This window comes from Siphateles boraxobius, unplaced genomic scaffold (assembly GCF_051911475.1).
Source record: "Siphateles boraxobius isolate OS27281-9 unplaced genomic scaffold, OSU_SipBor_1 1, whole genome shotgun sequence".
Taxonomy (NCBI): domain Eukaryota; kingdom Metazoa; phylum Chordata; class Actinopteri; order Cypriniformes; family Leuciscidae; genus Siphateles; species Siphateles boraxobius.
In genome coordinates this window covers 24696406-24719722 of record NW_027508699.1, presented here as the reverse complement: position 1 = coordinate 24719722, position 23317 = coordinate 24696406, and the positions used below count along the sequence as shown (strand labels likewise).

The following is a 23317-nucleotide window of genomic DNA, read 5'->3' as shown; positions in this document are numbered from 1 at the left end:
TTTCAAAACAATTATAAAGAGTCTGTGCACTAACTTTGATTATGGTTGCACTTGCACTTATTGTTTGCACTTAAGACTTCAAGGAGTTCAATTAGGAGGTCACAAACAGCCTCAATCAGAAGTTCTGAAAGCTCATAAATGTACAGTAAGGTCTGAAGAGACTCATGTGAAATCATACAGGAGAAAAAACCTTTTAAAGTGCTTGTATATTGTTTTCTTTCAATGCATTTGATAATTCATACTCATAAAGTATACCTGAAATGACATGCATTAGAATATTATTAGTTAAAACATTGTAAAATGCACCTGCATACTAATATTCCAGTCATGAATTTTGTCATTGAAGATTTCTGAAAAATTGTGCAAAAATCTCGTCTTGTCTCGTTCTCGTGAACCCAATCTCGTGTCTCATCTCGTCTCGTGAGAGAAGTGTCTCGTCACACCCCTAGTGCGTACGCCGTGTTTTCCGCCAGCTGGCAACCTGTGGTGTCGAAATACTATTGGGTGAATTCAGTAGCTGCTCCTGGCCATAAATTTAGGTATAGGGCAGATTCTGGGTCTTGGCACTAGTTTATGATAAAAAATTTGAAAGCTTTATATTTTAATAGCTGAACACAATCAAACACACTTTCGGCAGAATTCTAATGTTCTTGTGTTATTCAGCCTGAGGGTGGTGCACTGATGATGTTTGACAGACTTTAGTACACACGACAAACGCATATATCTTAGAATTGCCTTTATGTATTTATTGAATCAAGAACAAAAATAAAACAAACACAACAGACCTACTGTATACATAGTTCTCACAGGCCAATTAATGCCACGTGACCTCCCCGGAGACGCCATCTTTGATGGCATAATCTGCGGTGTTTACAAAGTTTTACTAGCAAATTTCGAATATTTCTTTCTGTTTATAATGTTACGCAAATCATGAAGAGACAAAATGACAGAGATTATAAAGAGACTCTATTAACACAAGACAGAGAGTTTCAGTCATAAATGGTGTGGATCCGTATGTGCTAACGAAGGAAGCTCTGAGCACTGATTATGCAGCTTTGCCTCAGATACAGTATTTTCATGTGTACCATTATCTGGTATTGGCTAGGAGTTTTTACACATGTGAGCAATTCCGAGCCTGGAAATCACTGGAAGCGTACAATCAGTTTACCGAGGGTTGGGTTGGTGACATTTGCTCAAGTGCAATCAATGGAAAATTAGTCAAAATAGCAAATTTAAGCTAATTCTAGCAAATGCTAGACTATCTGTCTATTAAAAAGCCATAGCCTCCACAACTTAATTCCTATGTTCCCCTTAAAACAGTCATCGGTGCTTTCCGTTATATGCAAACTTCTTTATACACTGAAGAATAGGGGTGGAACGGTACGTATTCGTATTGAACCGAAACGGTACGGGCGTCATGGTTCGGTGCATGAATATAAAAATAAATAAAACTTGCATGCAAATTAATTAATGTAATTCGGAACTACTTTATACGCTGGTTCTTTAGGGACATAATCTGAGATTGCAATGCTGGAATGTGCGCGCGTGTGTGTGTGTGTTTGTGAGTGAGTGAGAGGCGCGGGCGCGATCGAACAGTGGAAACAATGTTGTTTTTGTATGTTTTTAATACCTCGTCATTTTGTTCATACAAGACATCATTCAAACTGCAAAGTGTTAACTTATATTTGTTTTGAAGGAGTTTCCTTCCTGTTTATCCTCGCCAGCCATAACCTCCGTCATTGTTCTGACAAAGGCGTCTTCTCACATTCATGAAGTCTAATGACGGGTATACTGTAAAATCCAAATTTAACTGAACCTCCGGCATGATTTGAACATCCATTGACCCAGCAGGAGATGACCATTTTCACTTTTTATCACAAAATCAACTCGTTTCAGCTTCTTATTCTAATGTTCTGCACACAGCATGCCCACAGAAATGGCGCCGGGTCTGCAAATGCCCGTATGTTGTGACGTCATGTAGGAACTGTGCGATATAAAAGCTATGATCATGTTTAAACTAAAGGGTTTATAGCCTACGTTCATTAATTTGATACGCTACTCCAAATAGGAAGAACAGACATGCCAACTCGTTACTGACCTGATGCAGACTGACAGCTGAAGTTGACTGATAGAGTCTTGTTCTGAAGCGAGGTTTACTTAAGGTCACGTGAAAATAAGCAGGGCAGCCAGAAATCTGCCCTGTGTGGAGATGTACCAAATCCTATGTGGAGTAGCGTATCAGTTCCATTTTTCACCACAGATTTAGATTGAAAATTTGTGGGGCGCTGTAGAGCTGGGGAGTGCTCCGAGACTGCCCCGCTTAGTATCATTAATACATAACTGTTGAATCCTTGCGCTACACTTTAATATATCCTGCTCACTTTACGACTCAAAATAGTCTAGAAAATATTTGTTGCGGAATGCTGAACACATTTATAATTTATTATTAATTCAGTGCATATAGAGGTCTATGTTTGAATGAATATTTGGGCCCTTTGACCTGCCCATACAGACGAGCCGCGGCTGGGTAAATTGGCCCCCAATACTAGGCGGAAACACACAGACCAATACAAAAAACGAACATTCCGAGACGGAGCGCATATTTCAAAGTAGAATAATTGTATCATTGTTTTTGGGAGAAATATGTTTGTGAACTTAGAATGTTCCCTAAGTATCTGCAAACATATTATGGTATTTTTGTGCTTTAATCAAAAAGATACAGCACCTTAAAAGGGGGGGGGGGGGGGGGGGGGGGGGGTAGGCTACATCATACATAAAATACATAAAAACAACCCCTGTGGAAAAAAAGAAGGGGGAAAAAGACCGAAGTTAAAGAAACAGATTCCAGATTCCAGACAGTAAGCCAGCTGTGGATGAATGGATGCAGGATAAGTGGATGATGAAGCGGACAGCAGAGCTGTCACATGATCCAGTGAGGCTGCGATCTGAACGATCCAGAAGCGCAACGCTCTGCACTCGCTCTCCATCTCATCTGATGCTCGGACTTTGTGATTGGTAAGTAGCTCCCGTGTTTTACCTGCTGCCTTTCTCGATTCATCTCATCGTTGGTCAATTGTTGAAATGCGTTTACTCGTGTAACCTGTTTCCTGAGGTTTTTTAAAAGAGATGCTAGCTAGACTACTTTTAATTCCGTGCGATGTCTTAAAAATATACATTTGACGTCGCGTTAATTTCAAACTAATAGCCTAATTATTTAGTCTATTCGATGAGCAATGCCTAGGCCTATATAACAATTGTTTTCAATGCATACATGATTAGCCTAATGACTCTTGAGTTGTTTCCGAAGTTTGCAGATCTACCTCTTTCTTGTTTTTTTTTCATTATAGCCTAGACTTTAATTAAAGGTTCGAACTGGAATAAAAAGGGTTTTTCAGTCTGATGCTAAATGAGAACCTTTTGATTTCCGTTAAGAACTGTGTTCTCTCTTTAAAAACATATGTGTACTCAGAAACCAATATACTTATTTAAAGAACCTTTATTGTGAGATGAAAAACTTTTTGAAATGTTTAATAATGGCTGCCTTTGTCACTTTCATTATCTAAATGTGCTGCATTTCACAGTTGGACCAGTTTTTTCATTGTATCCATGCAAATTGCTTGCTATGACTGGTCTTGACATTATTAAAATAATATTGTCTACAAGGGGATGCTAAAAATAAGACTTAAAAAGACTAAACTTTCAATAAAGTTTGACACACACTAAAAAACATTTTATCACATGACTTTGCAATAGGAATATTTTATGTTATCAGCATAATCTAAGTTGGATTTCATTTTATCCAACCAATTGCAATATTTCTTACATTCGTTTTGTACAAGCGCAGAGCCCAAAGCATGATAATCAGTCTATGTCAACCAGCTCTCAACTAGATACGATACTCACAGTCTTCCTGCAAAACCATTTCTTTAATCAATATTGTTCTTTTAGAGTCGAGAATGATGAAAAAGTATGTTATTCTGAAAAAGAATTATTTACTATTCAGACTGTGTCAGTCAAGGGACAGGTGGGGGAAGCCAGCCGTGAAATATCCTTTCCCCAAGTAAGGCTTATCTCTCATTGGGAATTCTAGGAGGGATGGGAGTTTCAAGCATATGATACATGGACAGAATTCCCGAGTCTTCCTCAGAGCCCCACATTCTGCATACACATATGAATGCAGATGAGATAATGAAAATAAAAGTATGTTTATTTATGTACCATATCACCGCAGTTTTTATGGCAGGATAAGTTGTCACAAAGTATTGTCATTGTAATTTCTCCGGTTTGTTTAGAAGTTCATTGTTGATAGACAATGAAAAGATAAATGGAGTCTGCTTGTACGCCGAATATGCCATCATCCTCAGATTTCATTGACTTTTTATTTGAAAGAACTACTTATTCAAAAGTACTGCAGTAATTGTAACAACAGACTATAACCCATTTAAAAGTGATTGTCTCCTATAAATCTTTTCATATAGTAGCCAATTAAGTTTCTGGCCTGTTCAAAATATTTTGTTAATATTATCATGTATGAGTTTGTCTTTGGATGTTTTGAGGGAAAAAACAGGAGTAAACTACAGTGAAAATAAATATTTAAAAAAAAATCTGATGACACATATGACTTCAGGGAGATGTTTCAGATCTATTTTAGCACCCAGTTACGTCATCCTCACTTTTGAATCATGTAAAAGTGAATGTATTTCCACCTTGAATTGACCTTGTATTGTCTAAGCTGTGCACCTGTCATGTCAGCTGCAGCTCATTGTGTTACCAGCTAATTAGACACTGCTCTACTGACCCACTTACACATGCCTGGTTGAATTTACTCTATATTTGGGATCACCCAACAGAGGGAGAAAGGAATGAATAAGTCTCCTTAATGCCAGAGGTAAAGGTTTATAATAAAAACAATTAAAAAAAACAACATTATTCTCCTTTTATTGCTTTTGCATAAGAACATTATAAACATCAAACATCATTATACACATCATTACCTCATCAATGTAGATGTGAATACTCCATGCTGGAGAAGTGTGCTGTATAGTGGACTGGTAGGATCTGTTGTGATGTTTTCTTACATTGTTTTTTTCATGAATTCTGTGTGAAGTGTCTGAGCTTTCATGCAGAAACTGTAATCTGGACTAGCAGGATCAGCAACAGCTCTGTATATAGGGTTATACAGCAATAAAGAGATGTAAAACACACCAAGTTTAGAATCAGAAGCTGCTTGAGATAATTACACTAATATTATCCCACTTATTACAAGGCTACCAAATAAATAAATATGGGGACATGTATTGATTTGATCTGGTTTTACCTATACTGGTCATATAATTAGAATATCATCAAAAAGTTGATTTTATTTCAGTAATTCCGTTAAAAAAGTTAAACATGTATATTGTATAGACTCATTACATGCAAAGTGAGATATCTCAAGCCTTTATTTGTTATAATTTTTATGATTATGGCTTACAGCTTGTGAAGACCACAAGATCAAAATCTCAGAAAATTAGAATATTACATGAAATCACACAGTAATTACACAGTAATCCCATGGTCATTGAACCAGGTTTTGGTTATTTTGGCAGTGTGGGCAGGTGCAAATCCTGCAGGGAAATGAAGTCAGCATGAAGTGCTCTGAAAATGTCCTGGTAGACGGCTACGTTGACTCTGGATTTAATAAAGCACAGTGGACCAAAGTCCTCTTTTCTGATGAGAGCAAATTTTGCATCTCATTTGGAAACCAAGGTCCCAGAGTCTGGATGAAGAACGGAGAAGCAAACAATCCAAGATGCTTGAAGTCCAGTGTGAAGTTTCCACAGTCTGTGTTGGTTTGGGGAGCCATGTCATCGGCTGGTGTTGGTCCACTGTGCTGTCCACTCAACGCAGCCGTTTACCACGACATTTTCAGAGCACTTCATGCTTCCTTCAGTAGACAAGCTTTATGGAGATGCTTCCTTCATTTTCCAGCAAGATTTGTACCTGCTCACTGCCAAAATAACCAAAACTAATGTTAATGTCAATAGTCATGTACTATTCTAATTTTCTGAGATTTAGATTTTGCATATAACATGAATGACTGTCCATGGAGCTGGTGAAGAAATTGGGTTTGAATGTGAATAGAAATGTCATGTCCAGTCTCAATGCCAGAGCTCTGCCGTGCCTGTCAACCTGAGAGAATGAGGTGAGGTTATTGTTAACACAGGGAAGCAGAAGGTTTTCATGCATCAGTGATTCGGTAGAAATGATGGTGTGTATTGGAGGAGGATGCTGGTGTTGCTGAGGATCAGTCAGAAGGTTGACTCACTGTCTCACAGATGAAATGGATTCTGTGCCGGTCTGCTGATTTCCAACTCTTTTGTTTATAGTGTGTGAATGGTAGATTATATGAAAAGGAATCTGAAGTTGTAGTATTCCTTCTAAAAATTATATCATACTTTAAACATTTGTTTTTAACATTTAAATAACAAATTTATTCTCCTTAATTTTTTTTAAAGAATAATGAAGTTTGTTATATTTTTAATATCTAGACTTTTGTTTATGTCACAGTCAAGAACTTGATTTGCTATAGGCAGAAGTAGTCAGTATAAGGATGGAACACACTACATGACTTTTAAAATCTTAACAGATTTTTAAAATCTAGACATGTAAAGAGAGTACACTACACTAAATGACTAATGATCACAGTTGTTTTGTCTTTAATTTCGTATGTTATCTGAACCCTAGTCTCAGTCTCAGACGTCACACCCTACGGTCCGTTGGCTGAACGTCTGATGCATATGGCACACAAACATTTTGGGAGTTTCTAATTCGTCATCTGATTGGTTGAATTCTCCAGGATTTCCGGGAGACATGTGTGTCACATTTTTTAACGGTCCGCCAGGAAACAAAGCCGCCATGACGCCAAACCCCCTCATGGAAGAAGAAAGCCATCGTGTTTACAATTGTGACAATGAGTGCATCAACTAAACACTGGATTTTCAAAAGTATCTGAAGATCACAGCACCATTGTTGCAATAAACTATCACAACGTTCTTTAATGAATTGCAAGCCGTTGCAAGACATTGACTTTACATTTTCAGCGCCTCTAAATAAATTAACTGTGATTGGTTGCTTTAGATGTCGGTTAGACATTCCTTTGGTCAATGAAAGCTGCTATGGAGTCCAGATCTTCTGCCGTCAGTCTGAAGGTCTGGCAACGCAAGACTAGCTGTACCCTTGACAACCCAATGATTTTGCGCATGTGAGGGAATGCAGCTGGGAATCCTGAAGAAACACTTTGTTATCACTTGCAGCAAAAGATAGGAGAAGCCATATTTGTGAAAGTTTTTTTTAGTGTGAACTTCACACGTCTCAGCATTCACACACTGTACTGATCCTCACAGCTCATCCTGAATAGTGTCTTCTCTGGTGTCAACCCTAGTGCTGCCACATCCAGCCAGATGTATAGTCTCTGTGTACTTGAAAAGAGTGTTTAAAAAATCTGACAGGATCACAGGCTCAAGAGATGTATAAATAGCTCAGCAAAAGATCTCATTTATTCTTGGTCCATTTATAGCAACTGCAGAATATTAGGAATGGTGAGGAAGATTTGAAAATGCACATGAAGCAATTAGACAGCTTAAGTTTGGTGTGGTGTTGGTTGTGGCTGTATTAGTGCTTGTGTGTGGTAAGGTTTCGTGAAGAGGGTGTAAATGGATGGAGTTGAGTAGATACAGTATCTGAAAATAACTTTCTTTCTTGATCATAAACTTTTATATCTGTTGCCATGGAGATAGGAAATGGCCAGGTAATGAATGAGTCAGTATCTGTTTAAACCCCACTGAAAACTCATTATTTCACCAATACATGTATTTTGAATCAGGCAGTCTACTTGTATAATTAAAATATAAATGACTGTTATTTTATATAGTGTTATTGTCACAAATCTGTTGTTTCTGTTTAATGTTCCAAAGACTTTTTGTTTGTTTTCGTCATTTCCTGTGTTTCCTTTCTGTTTTTTCTGTTTCTCATTGTTTCATTGATTTTTTTACGACCTGTGCAATAAAGACTGTCTTGACGTGAACTTTACCAGTTGGTTTGAAGGAAACCAGCACCAGCCGAGATCACCAAAGACACAATTCTCCACAAAAAGTATAATTTATTAAGGTGGAAAAAGTAATTAAATTAAGGAGCAATGGTTTCAGGGTGCCCAAAGGCCAAAATAATAAACAAAATAGACTTATAGACTTAAAAAAAAAACATGTATAAATTACCTAATCAGGGAATAAACAAAATTACAAAGAAACTTCCCTAACTCCCTATAAATAAACAAATCAAAAAGTCAAAATAAAAGGCAGGACACCCCTATGCTCCTAAAACATACACCACAAACAAACGAACATGATCAACAGAAGGTTTTGGGATCTGTCGACGGGAGGAGGAATCCGGAGATCTTTACGCCACAAGGCCAACGCCAGAATGAGTTCAACATCTTCGATTAGCGCCACCCTTTTAAAGCGGCACGTCAGTAGATCCGCCAATCAGGTTCCTCCGTCGGCAACCAATCCCTGCACACATATGCAAAAAAAACAACCCACACAAAACAAATACGGAGGATCGTAACAGATTCATACTCACACAGCTGTTCCTCGTTAGTTCAATGTATCATTAGTTCATATAATACCCTCAGTTTCAGTTACTCATGGACTGGTGTTGCCTGTGCAATAGCACACTAAAGGTCCTTGCACACTGAGTCCGAAATTTTTGCACGTTAAAAAATAAATACAACCTCATGTTTTGTCAATCACGATTACATTCTGCCTCCAAAACCTTCGTCCGTCATAAAAAAATTCGGATCGGGTTCGATTTTCTGTGTTTTTCGCACCCGTAGCAAACATTTTGATGGTGTTTTGACAATTCTGAGCCACCGAATCACGAATACGAAAAAACGCATAAAATTTTTTCGGACTCAGTGTGCAAGGACCTTAACGTTCCCTTCTCGCTTGTTTTGGTTTACTCTTGTGTTGGATTATGCTCTTTATGTTCTGTTTAATAACTACTCTGCATTTTAGATCTGCCTCACCTCGCCTTGTCTTTATCCACAGCACAGCTGTGGCAGAAAACCAGACCACAGAAAGGATTTATGGATCTAACAGCAGTGTTTATCGCCCTCACCCGTGAGGGGCTACATCTATTGGATTATTCAGCCCACTTCTGCCAGTTTGCCCAGTGCTCGTTTTTAGATGACAAGACTTTAAAATCCATCTACTGGGAAGGAGCAAATTATTGTAGCACTCTGGACCATATATGAGAGACGGAACGTGGAGAAAAGCCGTTCTCCAGTTTCTTGAGAGTTTTTATCCCATACTGATATTGTCCCTCATGACCACAGCAGATCCAGAAACCACGGCCAGGGGGTATGGAGCCTGAGCCCACCACAGGAAACAGGTGCCAGAGCCTGCAGCCTCGTCTGTCCCGGATACCAAGCATGCTGTCCAGTCTGACCAGGTGTGTAAGCCAGTTTATTCATCCGTGCCAGTGGAAGATTTAGTGGAGCTAGAGGATGAGGCCTTTCCTCCTTTTCTGGTTCCACCCAGCCTCAAGTCTTCTTCGTCTTTTCTTTAATCTCTACCAGTCCCGTCCAGCTCCAAATCTTTTTCATCTTCTCTTTCATCCCCGCCAGTCCCGTCTGGCTCCAAGTCTACTTCATCGCCGCTGGTTCCACCCAGCTCCAAGTCTTTGTCGCTGCTAATGATCCCACCCAGCCTCCCATTCCCTCCTCCTTTAAGTAAGCTATCCAGTTCCTCGGCTTTGGCTCTGCTGGTCCCATTCAGCTCCTCGGCTCGTCCTTCATTGACTTTGCTTAACAATGCTGTTACGCCTCAAGCCCGGTCTTCAGCTCCACCTTTGTGTAATGATCCTCTGGCTCTGCCTCGGGCCTCCGAGCCCATTACTCCACCTCGGCCCGTTGACCAGTCGCCCCCACCTTGACTCTACCCTCCCTCAGCTCCACCGGGAATCATTTTCCTTCCGGCTCCACTGGGCTCCAGCGTCCCTCCGGCTCCACCTTGGTCAGTCGTTGCTCTACCTCCAACTCGAACTTAAGGGCCTTCGGCTGTGCCTAGTTTCTCCATCTCTTTGGAACTGCCTCAGTCCTCACTCCCACCGGCTATGCCTCAGTCCTCCCGCTTCCTGGCTCCACCTCGGCCGCTCCTCACTGCAGCTCTGCCATTGGCCTTCTGGTCCTTCAGTGTGGCCTGCTCTCTCCACCCATCGGACTCCGCCTGGGTCTTCACCTCTCTAGGTGTTGCCTCTGTTGGTCTGGCTCATGACTCCACCCTGGCTCCTCCCTCCATCAGTTCTGCCGTGTTTCACTATTGTCCTGGCTGGCTCCAGGGGGTCTCCAACTCTACCTCCTCCACCCTGGTGGTCTCTTCCACTGATCTAGATTATACGTTCATATACACTCTAATTTAAAAACACTTTAATTTTCTTGCAGGATCACCTCTGGTCTCACAGTGTCTGAAACGGTTTGATCAAGGATGCAATTCTCTAAACCTCTGTCATCCTTTTAAAGTGCATGACAAGTGCCTCATTACTGACTAGAATTACTAACTGTTCTTTCTTTTGGGAAACAAAAACCTGTGCACTTTGATCTATGAAACTTTGCAGGCCTCTTACATTCACAAACAGATATATTACACACCAAATGAAAGGTTATATCTGAAAAAGCATAATAGGGGCACTTTAATTTTTGTTTATATGTGTGTATGTTTCAGGACATCCTAAGAAGGATGACTGGGAAAACTCAAACCAGCAATATAACAAACAAGACAGATCCTCGCTCTCTGAATTCCAGAGTGTTCATTGGTAACCTCAACACCGCTGTGGTCCAGAAAACTGACATTGAGCTAATTTTTGCCAAGTATGGAAAGATCACCGGCTGCTCTCTGCACAAGGGGTTTGCTTTCGTTCAGTATGCCTGCGAGAGGAACGCTCGCTCAGCTGTGGTTGGTGAGAACACCAGGGTGCTTGCTGGACAGACTTTGGGTAAGTGATATTGATTTCCCTTTTTATTTATGTAAATGATTTAGACTTAAACAAATGACAATTATTTGGATGACAATGAGGATCTGCAGGCACAGAGACAGTTGATCTTAGGTCATGGTTATTCCCATGGCTACCTGATAAATATTCATCATCCTTTATTAAAAATGAAACTGCTGCTGTCACTGTTGGGGCTGTGGCTTGAGTTGAACTCCAATGGGTCTCTTGTGCTGGAATGATTTTCCTTAAGACTATTAAGTCTTTTTTTTAGGACTTAAAAAAAAGTATTTATTTATTTTTTTCTTTTGTGATAATAATACCCATCACCAACACATAAAAAAGCACATAAATAAAAACAATACCAAATAAGTACATGTGGAAAGCATGGTTTAGAGGTCGCTGCAGAGAACGAGTGCGAGACGCTTTATCCTTAAAAATCAACTCTCCTGCACTCACACCCGCACCCGTCCGCAGCGGCCTCTAAACCACAACCTGCTTTCCATAGTACATAAATAGATACTTTTACATCTTAAAAAACAAAACAAAAAAACCCCACACAAATCAGGCTCTTATAACCACTCATAATACCTACGCAAATAATTAAAATAATATCATCTAAACATCAAAAGAAAAAAAATAGGCTACTGCTACTAATGATGAAGGTTTGGGGGGTTTTAGAGGGTTTGGGGCACTTTTCAGCGGGTCAGTTTGGGAGATCAATGTGCCTCATTTTAATAAACATTCCTAAAAAAAATTTCCTTTTTAAATAGATAGTGCTAATTTTCTTTTGTAACCAGAGCAGCATAGTATCTGTAAAAATAAACAAAGTTATTTACAATGAAATTGAATTGAAACATTTTTAATAGTTTCAAGAATCTATCCCATAACTATTTTTGTGGGGTGCAGAAAGAGATTGCACATGAGATTTTTTACTGTGTTTTATTGCCCCCCTTTGTTAGCAAGAGGAAGTACTGGTAAGAAGAATAAATAAAGTCACTTTACAGAATAAAGAAATAGGCCAATGTCAGCCACTAGATGGCAATATATATCTGTCAGAATATATATAATATAATGTGTGTGTGTGTGTGTGTGTGTGTGTGTGTGTGTGTGTGTGTGTGTGTGTGTGTGTGTGTGTGTGTGTGTGTGTGTGTGTGTGTGTGTGTGTGTGTGTGTACAATCCATCTATGGAACTGCAGTGGCAAAGACAAATCAGAAACTAAACTAGAAAAATACTAAATCCTCATAAATTGAATCATCTATTTTTCTGCATATTTAAAGAACACTTCCATTTATAAACCATATAGTATAAAACTTAAGATTTATATAAGCTTCAAAAGAGTCAGAAATAGGACCTATAGTTTCTTTAACAATATTACAAACTCCCATACCTCAATATACCCCATTCTTCAAAATTATTTTATTTAAGCTTGCCTTAAATAAAAACTTTTATTATATCAATGTCACAATGAGTGTATGTGTGTGTACTCATGTCTCTATAATTAGTTTTTCTATATCTGAAACCTGACAGATATGAAGGCGTCACAATGTCTTCAATTTCAGAGCCTGCCTTTAATTCAAAGGATAAAAGCATATTCCTGCATGAATAGCCCCCGGGCTTATAATGTCAATAGTATTTTCAAATGACTGACAGCAGCAGCTGTGTGACGCGGTTCTTTTGATGTACAATATGATCCAAGATCAGATAAACAATCTGAGACAAGAGTATAAACTGCATCAATCGTTCATATACAGTACATGTATATATTAATACTAGCCATACATTTGTAAAAGCCTCTTTTCTTATACAATATGGTAGATAAATACAAAATGTGTTTACTTAAATAATGCTTAAAGGATTTAAAAAAGAAATATTGATGCAAAACAGCATGATTTCTGCACTATTTAATGGGTCCTGATTATTACTAATTTATAATTGTTTAGAATTTTTAAAATATATTTATCAACACCCCCATTATGCATCAGTGGTATGGTCTGGAATATTGCATGCCTGTGTGGTGAACTCTATTCAGTCAGTCTCTCACAGTGACACTACAGTGAAGTGAGTTCAAGGGAAAGGAATCGTTTATTTATCAAAATATATGTACCGCCGAATGGACATGTACAGAAGAACAATACAAAAAGGGAAGCGCCACAATCAGAGATGTGAGTATTTTACAGACAAATAAGATGCATCTTATTTCTGTTTTTAATACCTGATTTGTAATTAACTAAATGATGATAATTATATTATATATTACATTGTATCCTATAATAATATAGTTTTTTCTTGTTTGACATATCAAATCTGTTTTATTATTAATACATGCATTAAATAAATACAATTAAAATCATTAGTTTGTAATTAATCCCAGGAGAACTCCTGTGAAATGGCCCTTCCACTGGGGACATAAAACTAAACATAAATCTGTTAAATGACAAGTAACCAAATAAATGCACTTTCATATATGCCGTATAAACTGAGAATGTGCAGTTGTTTCCAGAAGGAGCTATTTCTACTTGATCTGAAATGACTTGTAAGAAATACTTTATTTGTTGCAACCTAGTATAGTTATTAAACTTTAAAAATATTAAAGTAGTGTAAAATATAATATTATTTTAATAATATTACAAAATAATATTTAAAATAAAATTACAGTTAATTTCAATGTTGCCACACGAAACATATTTTAAGGTTAAATATTTTTTTTTACAACCTTTTGGTCAACTATTCTGAAAGCTCTTAAAGGGGGAAATACATAAAAACTAAACTGTGTCTATTAAAATTTTTTGTGAACTGTTTGAAATGATAACCTGTCTTTATTCTTTTTTAAGGGTTTGATATGTTCTCCATACTGAAGTATAGCACATCTACTTTAGTAGCTGAGCTTTTCTCCTTTGACTACAGATTTTTGTTCTGCTTTTACTTGTTCATACACACAACTCAAGCAAATTTGAATTGCAGGCTTGACCAGGCAAAGTAGTCAAAAATTAGATGTTGTCAAATCCTGAAAGCTGTTAAATTTGCATTCAAGTTGCATCTGTTCATGATGAGTATCCATGTTTTTCATGTGTCTAATCAAAGTCGACACATCAAAGTTACAAAGCAAAGTTTTGTAGCTGTGCACACACAAGACTCCAGGGATTATGAGCGGGACTGAAAATGGGTGTGAATGTCCTGAAGTGTACAAACCGTTCCAGACAATTGCGTACATCAGTCACTGAATTACATCATGCCACAAAGGAATGAATAAAGGAAATGAAAGAAATGTTTGATGAGTGGAAACATTCATTAGTTAAAGAGATGCAACAAATGCTAGAAGTGTCTGAATAATATTCATATAGGCTAGCTAAAGAGAAAAATTAGTTATGCGTTTATAATGTTGGCAATATGCTTTTCTTTGGAAATAAATAAAGTCCTTGAAGTTCTTTCTTGCTCAGTCAGGTATATCCTGAGTGACTTTGTTTACTGAAATTTATCAGAACAGATTTTTCCTTTAGAGTTTGGCATTTAGGCAAGTTTAGGCACAAGTCTTCAGTTATGTCTTGTCAAATGAATCACTCAAAAAACGTCTTTAAGCTGACAGGCGGACACATTGACATTAAGCCGAGGTCATCACTAAGAGAAACACCAATCTTCTCTCTACGACGCTAAGCCTGACAGACCTTTGGGAGGGAAGCATACTGAGTAGAAGAGGCCCATTGGTAAACTGAGATTAAAGTATGATATGGCTCCATGTCTGAAATATGGTGGTATTTTAGATGGTCGGCACATACCGAGTGAAATGTCTGGCATTTGTGGGATTATTGGTGCAGGATGAGTCAGCCTGTTCATATCGTCTCCCAAGAAACCATTATTAAGATCTCTCAAAATCATTATCGTGAATTTAAAGGCACTTGAATCATCTGCTTCCACATTAAAGCATTCAAAGTGGCTCAATGAGGTCATTCCTGTAACTCAAACATTAAAGGATGGCACTAGTGTGAGGGGTTCGATTTCCCAGGGAATGCATGGACTAAAAAAATGTATGGCCTGAATGCAAAAAGTGTCTACCAAATGCATTCATGTAAATCAAAAGAAATGAACAGTAGCCACATCAGTGATTAGTATAGTTCATTGTGATCAAACTCATGATGACTTCCTTTTGAATGTCAATCACAAAATAAATTTTCACTCCATTCAATTCATGAACTTTGAATGCAGATTACTTCACCACAAAAGTATACGAGAACCTCAAAATGCTACAGTAAAATAACATATCGGGCCCTATTTTAACGATATGAAACGCAAGTGTCAAAGCGCAAAGCGAAAGTAACTTTGTGGGCGGATCCCGGCGCTGTTGCTATTTTCCCGGCGGGATAAATGCCTCTTGCGCCTGGCGCAAATCTAAAAGGGGTTGGTCTGAAGTAGCTTCATTATTCATAGGTGTGGTTTGGGCGTAACGGGAAACAAACCAATACGAGCTTTATATCACATTCCCTTTAAGAGCATGATGAACGAGGTGCGCTTGTTCCATGGCGCAATAGGCTACTATTATAACGGCGCATTTACCAGGCGCGCTTCAGAATCGGTTTACAGCCGAGGAGATCGATGTTCTCGTCAGGGCCGTAAAAGAAAGAGAAGTGACATTGGGAAATGGACAAACCAACCCAAATTAGCTTCGGTTAAACATGCATATAATAATTTGGGTAAATGTGTAAGCTTTATGCCTATTTTCCCCATCGTTATGGACACAACAATGATTTCCCTCCTGTTTTAATATTTTTCCTTATAATAATGTATTATTTGCAAAAAGTTAAATGCATCTGTGTAGATGAGAGAGTCATCTACAGTGTATAGGCGTTGTTCACACTCTGTATTATGGCCAAGCATGCGCGCTTAAAATAGCATCTGAATGTACGCGCAACGCGCCATTGACTTTAGACTAGTTTTTTTCTGGTCAGTGGCGCAATTGTTTTATAGAACAGCAAAATAGCATGAGGGAAAGTTTGCGCCGGAAAACGCCTCCTCTTTGCGCTGAACCGCCCCGGGGAGCGCAAGTGTATTTCTTAGTTAACCGACGTGTGTCTGTGGAGGGAAAAGTCCGCTTTGCGCGGGTGCAAAATAGGAATGATACATGCGTCAGTGTACAAAGTCATTTGTACCCACACATGTTATCATTGACCAAACCTTCTGATATTTGCTTAAATATTTTTTTTGTAACTTAATGTAAAATATTTTTTTTGTTTTAAAAATCGAACAAAAATAATAAAATTAATATAATTTAAAATAAATTAATGAATTTATAAATAATATATTTGTTTTTAACATGTATACAAGTTAGTATAAGTCAGAAATAGGATCTGAAATGAAAATTGAAAAATAATAATAATAATTCTGACATCAATTATTCAACATCATGTTGTTCCAAAACGTCTCGGTTACTAATGTAACCCTCGTTCTCTGAAGGAGGGAACGGGATACGTAACGTCGACGTGACGGTGTAATTGGGATCACTTCAGGGAGCCCTATCATCTTCTAGTGTCTACAGAACGAGCCAATGAACGTTGGCGTGCGTGAATTGCGTCACGCGCCCCGCCCCACAGCGCGGGTATAAACAGGAAGCGGGCGCACGCACTCATTGTTTTTCGCTGAGGAGCCGAGACCATGACAGAGGTACAGCGATGGTCAGCAACAGTGGCGACGGGACTCTTCTCCTCGTGAGAAGAAAACCAGTCAACGAATAGGTTCCACTGCAACTCATAGAGGTGCCTCGTAGAGGGGGCTCTAGCAGAAGCGATGGTGTCAACTACCGCTGAGGTTAGGTAACCTAAAACCTCCGCGTCCCGTCCAGGGACCAGACATGGAGTTTCCAGAGTTCTGGACACGGGTGCCATAGGGTGCCCCGTCCCCGAGAGACCAGGTCCTCTCTCTGAGGAATGGGCCAGGGAGGGGCTGTCGCGAGGAGCACCAGTTCCGGGAACCAGGTCCGGTTGGGCCAATACGGCGCACCTCACAAGACCTGCTCCTCGTCCTCCCTGACCTTGCACAAGGTCTGTGCAAGAAGGCTCACTGGGGGAAACGCATACTTGCGTAGGCCCAGGGGCCAGCTGTGTGCCAGCTGTGGGTCAGATCCACCCTCGTTCATGTCCATGAGCGCCTGGGCCTGGTGGACCTGCAAGAGCGCTATGGCATAGAGGGTGGAAGCAGCCTGTCCACAGGCTTCATAAGCCTTCGCCAAAAGACCAGACAAAAACCTACAAGCCTTGGACGGGAGGCATGGATTGAAATGGCACTATACGGTGTCGTCCATGTCCTAGTATGCTCCTCATGCACCTCCGGAAAGAAAGGTACAGGGGTAGCGCACTGAGAACCATCATGGCCCATCCCAAGAAACCAATCGTCCAACCAAAAAGGTTCGGGACCCGGTGGAGGGTTCCACACAAGCCCGACCTTCTCGGCGGCCCGGGAAAGCATAGTGTGCCCGAGTCCTATCCAGAATGGATCGGACTTGGGCAATGCTACACTCCCCGAAGGGGGAAATGCAGCCGAATGCTCATCTCCAGAGGACTGATGCTCCCCCTCCGATGCTGCGACCAACATCTGGTTGTCAGGAGGAGCTCCAAAAGAAACGACAGGTCGTCCATGAGAAGGACTAGCACGCGCTTTTGGAGGCTCCAGCGGCGGCAGCGCTTGTGAGGCGTGAGGGGCCCTCGGTGATTGCCTCGGCGGGGAAGCCCTCATGGTAATCCTCAGATCGCCCTGGCAATGCGCAGAAGTAGGTCTATTCTGAGGTCCAGAATAGACACTAAATCGGGGCATAGGCGAGGGGACTGCACCTCCCTTGATGTAAGCAAGTCTCGATCTAAGCGCTGCCAGTCATATTCCCGCATTGGGAACATGAATTATTCACAAAAGTTGCCTCAGCATGCTGAGTGCCCAAACCCGAGAGGCAACTATTGTGGCCGTCTGCTGGCGTCGGGGAACGACCGCATCCAGAAACACACAAGCGGAATGACATCCTGAAAAGGACGCAGGGTCACGCTTGTGTTGCTCTTTTAGTGGAAACAAAAAATAGAAAAAACTCTTTCAGTACTGAAGCACCCTGGGGTAGCCGCAGTATAATCTAGGTACACACTCAGAATGGAAACGCCCACCGAGACGACACACACACACACAAACACACACACACACACACACACACACACACACACACACACACACACACACACACACACACACACACACACACACACACACACTCACACACACACACACACTCACACACACACACACACACACACACACACACACACACACATACACACACACACACACGCACACACAAATACACACACGATACACACTGATCGCGCCGTCACACCAACACAAAGAGTCTTTGTCACAAGTCTTCCGTGTTGCAGGAGTCTGGACAACTCTGAAGTCAAACAGTAAGCTCGGCTCCGAAGTGAAAGACAATGAGTGCGTGCGCCCGTTTCCTGTTTAACCCGCACTGCGGGCCAGGGTGTGTTATGCGATTCATGCACGCCAACGTTCATTGGCTCGTTCTGTAGACACTCGAAGATGATAGGGCTCCCTGAAGTGATCCCAATTATGACGTCACGTCGACGTTACGTCGAGCTTGAGCGACTGATAGGGAACTATGACTTCAATCTCACATATTCTGACCGTGACCATTTAAAAGTTCTGTATGCTTCCATAATGATTTGGCTCAGTCACTCTGAAAGTGCACTACTTTTCCTCACAGATTTAGTGCTTTGTTTTGTGCTTCATCAGAGTGAAGGCTTAAATTGCTTGTAAATGTCTTAAAGCCCCGAATTGTGATTTAGTCAGGCACTCAGGCAGTCCGTCCTTCTGGATAACGTGCCGGATGACCTTGAAAGGCACTCAGGAGTGATTGTGCATTGTGTGTGTGTGTGTTGAGTGAGGCTGTTGCCTCACTGATAGCATCTCTCTTTCTGATGAGACAGATGAGAGCCATCAGTTATTTATTCTGTGGCATAATGCCTATGCTCTTTCAGAGGGCGCAGAGGCTTTTCTGTCCATTATTATTGACCTGCCATTTTTAGACATTTATTTTAAGGAGACTTGAAGGATTTATTTTATATATAAAAAAGGAAACGTATGCTGTTTTTTTCTTCTTCACAATGTCCTTTGCTCTTCCCACAGACATTAACATGGCTGGAGAGCCTCGTCCTTACAGGCCAAAGGTGGGATCCAAGCGTCCTTTCTCCTTAAACAGGTGAGCCACCTAAATTTAGTTATAGTTTTTTCCCACCAATTGTAATTAGTAGACATGGAAAGATTGAAATAACATCTTTTTTTCTATATTTTTTTTAAAGCGGCTATGAATTTGATTATGACTTCTACAGGAATGATTTCTATACCAGGTATGTACATGCAATTACTTATGAAAATACATTAATTCAAAGATACCAATAATTTAGGTTGTATTTCAGTTGTTGATTTGGTAAGGTCTTTAAGATCCACCTTGTCTCGTTTTCCCCTTTCTATGAAAAAGTGGTGAGGTAAGGTGAAGAGAAAAATAAAAGCAGTAGAAAAAGTAGAGGAAGAGCTTCCCCTAATGTCCATAATTAATGTCATTTTATTGGTTTGACTTCGATCCTTTGCTCAGGCTAATGATGAGCACTCCTCTCCTGTGAGACATTAGCTGAATGTCAGAAAGCTGCTGGGTCGTTAACCGAGCAGCGCGAGACACGCTGGTCATCTTTCCTCTGACATTTTCATGTGTTTGCTTTCACTCCTCATTTGGCAGAGAGTTTTATACTTCTCCACGGAAAATATATGTGTGTTAACGAACAAAATCCCTTCTGTGCAAAAACCTAATTATGCTCATCAAATGTTATCTCAGGGGACAGGGACTAAGGAGTGATCTTGCTCTTTTGCATGTAGACTAATTAAAATATTCTCTCATCTCTGTATTGTAATTTAATGAAATTCTATACATGTAATTATATGTCAGTTTCCATATTGGTACAACAGAATTATTGGATTACAGCTGATCATTTTAAATGGGGTCCAGTGGGGTCCAGAAGTCTTGGATCATTAGTGAACATCTATTTTTGTAAATTATTAAAGGTACACTGACATGGTGACTGTAACTTTTTTTTTCAAATATTAACAAAATATAAATAATTATATCATAAATCCTTCTTCCAAAACCTGATTCACTATGGTTTATATTTTAGACCTGACAGGACCGTTTGTTAGCTGGAAATTGCGAACACTCGGCTTTGCTTGTCATATCATTGTCATATCTGTAAATAGAGAAAAATTCCTCCAGCTACTATATGATGTGTGTATGGAGTGGGAGTGTCATATAGTTGTCACAATGAGCGAGAAAGGTTGTAATAAAACAAGAATCAACATTGGTTTGGCTTTTCGGAGACGGCGAGAAATTAGGGATTTGAAATTTTGTAAAAGTGATGCAGAAATTGCATTTTTATTACTCAATAGGTGATTAGGTATTTTATTGAACAGATAAATTGCCATATTTAGCTCTCTAATAGAGTTCACTGTAAAGCATTATCTATTGTAAAGGGACAAATTCATCCACACAGTCACACATAACCAAAGCACAACCAAATTCAGTTTTTTAACCGCTAGATGGACAAAAGTTTCATTTGTAACTTTAGTAATAATAAATTAATTAATAATAAATTATATTTTGGAAATTAGCAATTTTAGTGACACGTTTAACTAAAAAAATCAACAGGGATTCTTCAGTGTATATATACACTACCATTCAAATAGTTTGCAGTCGGCACAATCTTTTAAATGTTGTTTCTCTTTAAGTTAATATAATCTTAGTATGATGATTTGGTGGTCAAATTATAATCAATGTTGAAACAGTTGTGCTGCTTAATATTTTTGTGGAAACCATATTTTTCCAGGATTGAAAGTGATTAAATAATAATAATAATAATAATGAACTATAAAATATTTTGTATAATATCTTTTTTTTCAGGATTTTTGACATTCGTGGGCGATTAGCACCATCCCCTCGGGCTATGATACCTATCAAGCATTCCCACTTGGTTGCACTCTCAACACGCAGGACGAAAAACTCTTTCCAGCCAAAGATGTCCACCTGCTCTTCTATAAGAAGGCTGTCCTCAGGTTCCTTATGCTCTATGGGTTTGTATAATTCCGAATCAATTTTTATCAGTTCATTTCAATTTCCATTATCATGTTTTAGCCCCAAGGACAACATGTCCCAACATGGACTTTGACATAGCATGCCCATGCCAACCATAATCAACTGCCAACCATAACTATTTTAAAACTAAAAGCAATACAATGAGATCATAAAATCACAGTGATATATTCATCCTCATAATTAATTTTGTGAGGTGTTTTTTTATTTAAGTGAAATCTGATCAGCTCCTGACAATCAAGAAAGAACTGTCTCAGATCAAGATTAAGATTGACTCCTTACTGGGACGGCTAGATAAGATTGAACGGAAGCAGTTAGCAGAAGCAGGTAAGAGGATGGAATGAACATTGCTATCAGGGTAGAGGCCATGTTGGCAGAAGGTAGATTAAAAACACTTGTCTTCATCACTTTCGATGTCAGTGCAGGAAATCGAAAACAGCAGCACTCAGTTCCTACACACACACACACACACACACACACACACACACACACACACACACACACACACACACACACACACACACACACACACACACACACACACACACACACACACACACACACACACACACACACACACACACACACACACACACACAAAATTGGGCTGGCAGAGGGCCATCCACAAACCTGTGTTAGTTTTACTTACTTGAAAGTTTGCTACCTTTAATTCTGTAAATATTCACTGTAGCCGTTTGCCGCACTTTAATCTCAGTCACCTCTTTGTCTGCCATTTCTATATTGTGTAGAAGCCCCCTGGAAGCGAGACAAGGCCTATCAATCTCTCTATAGTGAGGCCGAAGAAAATTCTGGAGAAGATGTGGATGTGTCCTGGGACGTGATAGATAAAGGCGATGAAGTAAACAAAGAACTGGTTAGCTGTCATTAAACTCATATGCATGTGAAATATCATTTGTTTTAATTTGATATATGAATAAGACCCACTTCTATTGGACTAAATTGTGTGTATGTGAGTTAAATCACAGATAGAAAACCACATATCAGATGTAGACAACTGAACAAGGTTTGTACCACAAATTCATGTCACATTATGTTTGAAATACTTCTCTATTTTATTTTACATCGTCAAAAAGTAGATTGCATCTTTCCTTCAAGTGTTTTGTGAAATGCACTGTCTGACACGGTCTGCTCTTCATGTAGGAATGTCATTCTATTGTGCAGTTTACTGCACTCATCATTTTCAGACACACCTCAGCTTTTACAAGCAATTCCATGTAAACTAAAAGATATTTAAGCCATTCATTTATGAGTACTAATGTCTCTGAAATTTCTCGTCATTTGACCTTCAGTATCAGGCAAGCAAAAATATCTTATTTGGTTCATTCAGTGTACATTCTCCTAAATTTCTGATACTACTAAAAAGTAATAATACAAAAGAACATATTTTTGTGACATATCTATATTTATAAAAATATTTCAGTCTTTTATTGATGATTTTTGTTGTTGATGTTGTTTTGACTTTTTTCTTTTTTTTTTTAGGACTGAGACCAGCGCATCATGTTTGGAAGATATCTAGCTAGAATGCTTGACCTTTCCATGTCAAACTCTTTATGTATTAATTAATGTATGTATGAATGAATTAATGAATGTATGTATGTATTTATTCCGTTCAATCATTCTTTTTTGTAAGAAATTTGAAAGTAATATCTATGAAGTTATTCTGATATCTGCATACATGATATAAGTGTAAATAGACAAAACAAAAGGGTGAAAACGGTAACTTTGGTTTTCGGCTATTCAACTAAATATGTAAAATAATTAATGTATTTTGTCTAGCAAAACAAGTGATAAACTTAAGAGTCATTGTCATAAAGGTTTAAAAATAAATGGAAAACGTTATACTGCAGCCTATGTGCGTTTTATTTTTCGCCATTAAATGATTATGCATATATTTGAATAATATTTATTGAGTGCACAACTATGTATAAGTAAACTGTCATAAAATGATTGATGTCTCACACAAAGCTAACTTTTACATCTCTATCTATTTATTTTCTATATTTTATAGTGGTTTATCCATCATCTGAAAAGTGTTTATTTTTATGTGTTTAATGTAATATTGTCACACATTTGTGAAATAAAATCAACCAGAC

At 39.1% G+C, this 23317-nt stretch overlaps 1 protein-coding gene across 3 annotated transcripts; it reads left to right on the top strand.

Annotated features, from left to right (window-relative positions):
• The first annotated feature begins 2793 nt into the window (after positions 1 to 2793).
• LOC143738863 (RALY RNA binding protein like) lies at positions 2794 to 23063 on the top strand. Of its 3 annotated transcripts, none has more exons than XR_013204067.1 (8): positions 2794 to 3015; positions 10761 to 11031; positions 19196 to 19268; positions 19369 to 19416; positions 21015 to 21184; positions 21417 to 21530; positions 21953 to 22227; positions 22704 to 23063. XR_013204067.1 is itself a non-coding variant. In XM_077230993.1 (7 exons), exons 2-7 carry the CDS (start codon positions 10776 to 10778, stop codon positions 22090 to 22092), a joined length of 801 nt encoding a protein of 266 aa, XP_077087108.1. In that variant the 5' UTR covers positions 2794 to 3015; positions 10761 to 10775; the 3' UTR covers positions 22093 to 23063. The 3 variants fall into 3 exon arrangements, 1 of the variants encoding a protein (XP_077087108.1); XR_013204118.1 differs by having other exon boundaries at positions 22365 to 23063; XM_077230993.1 differs by having other exon boundaries at positions 21953 to 23063.
• The last annotated feature ends 254 nt before the right edge of the window (positions 23064 to 23317 follow it).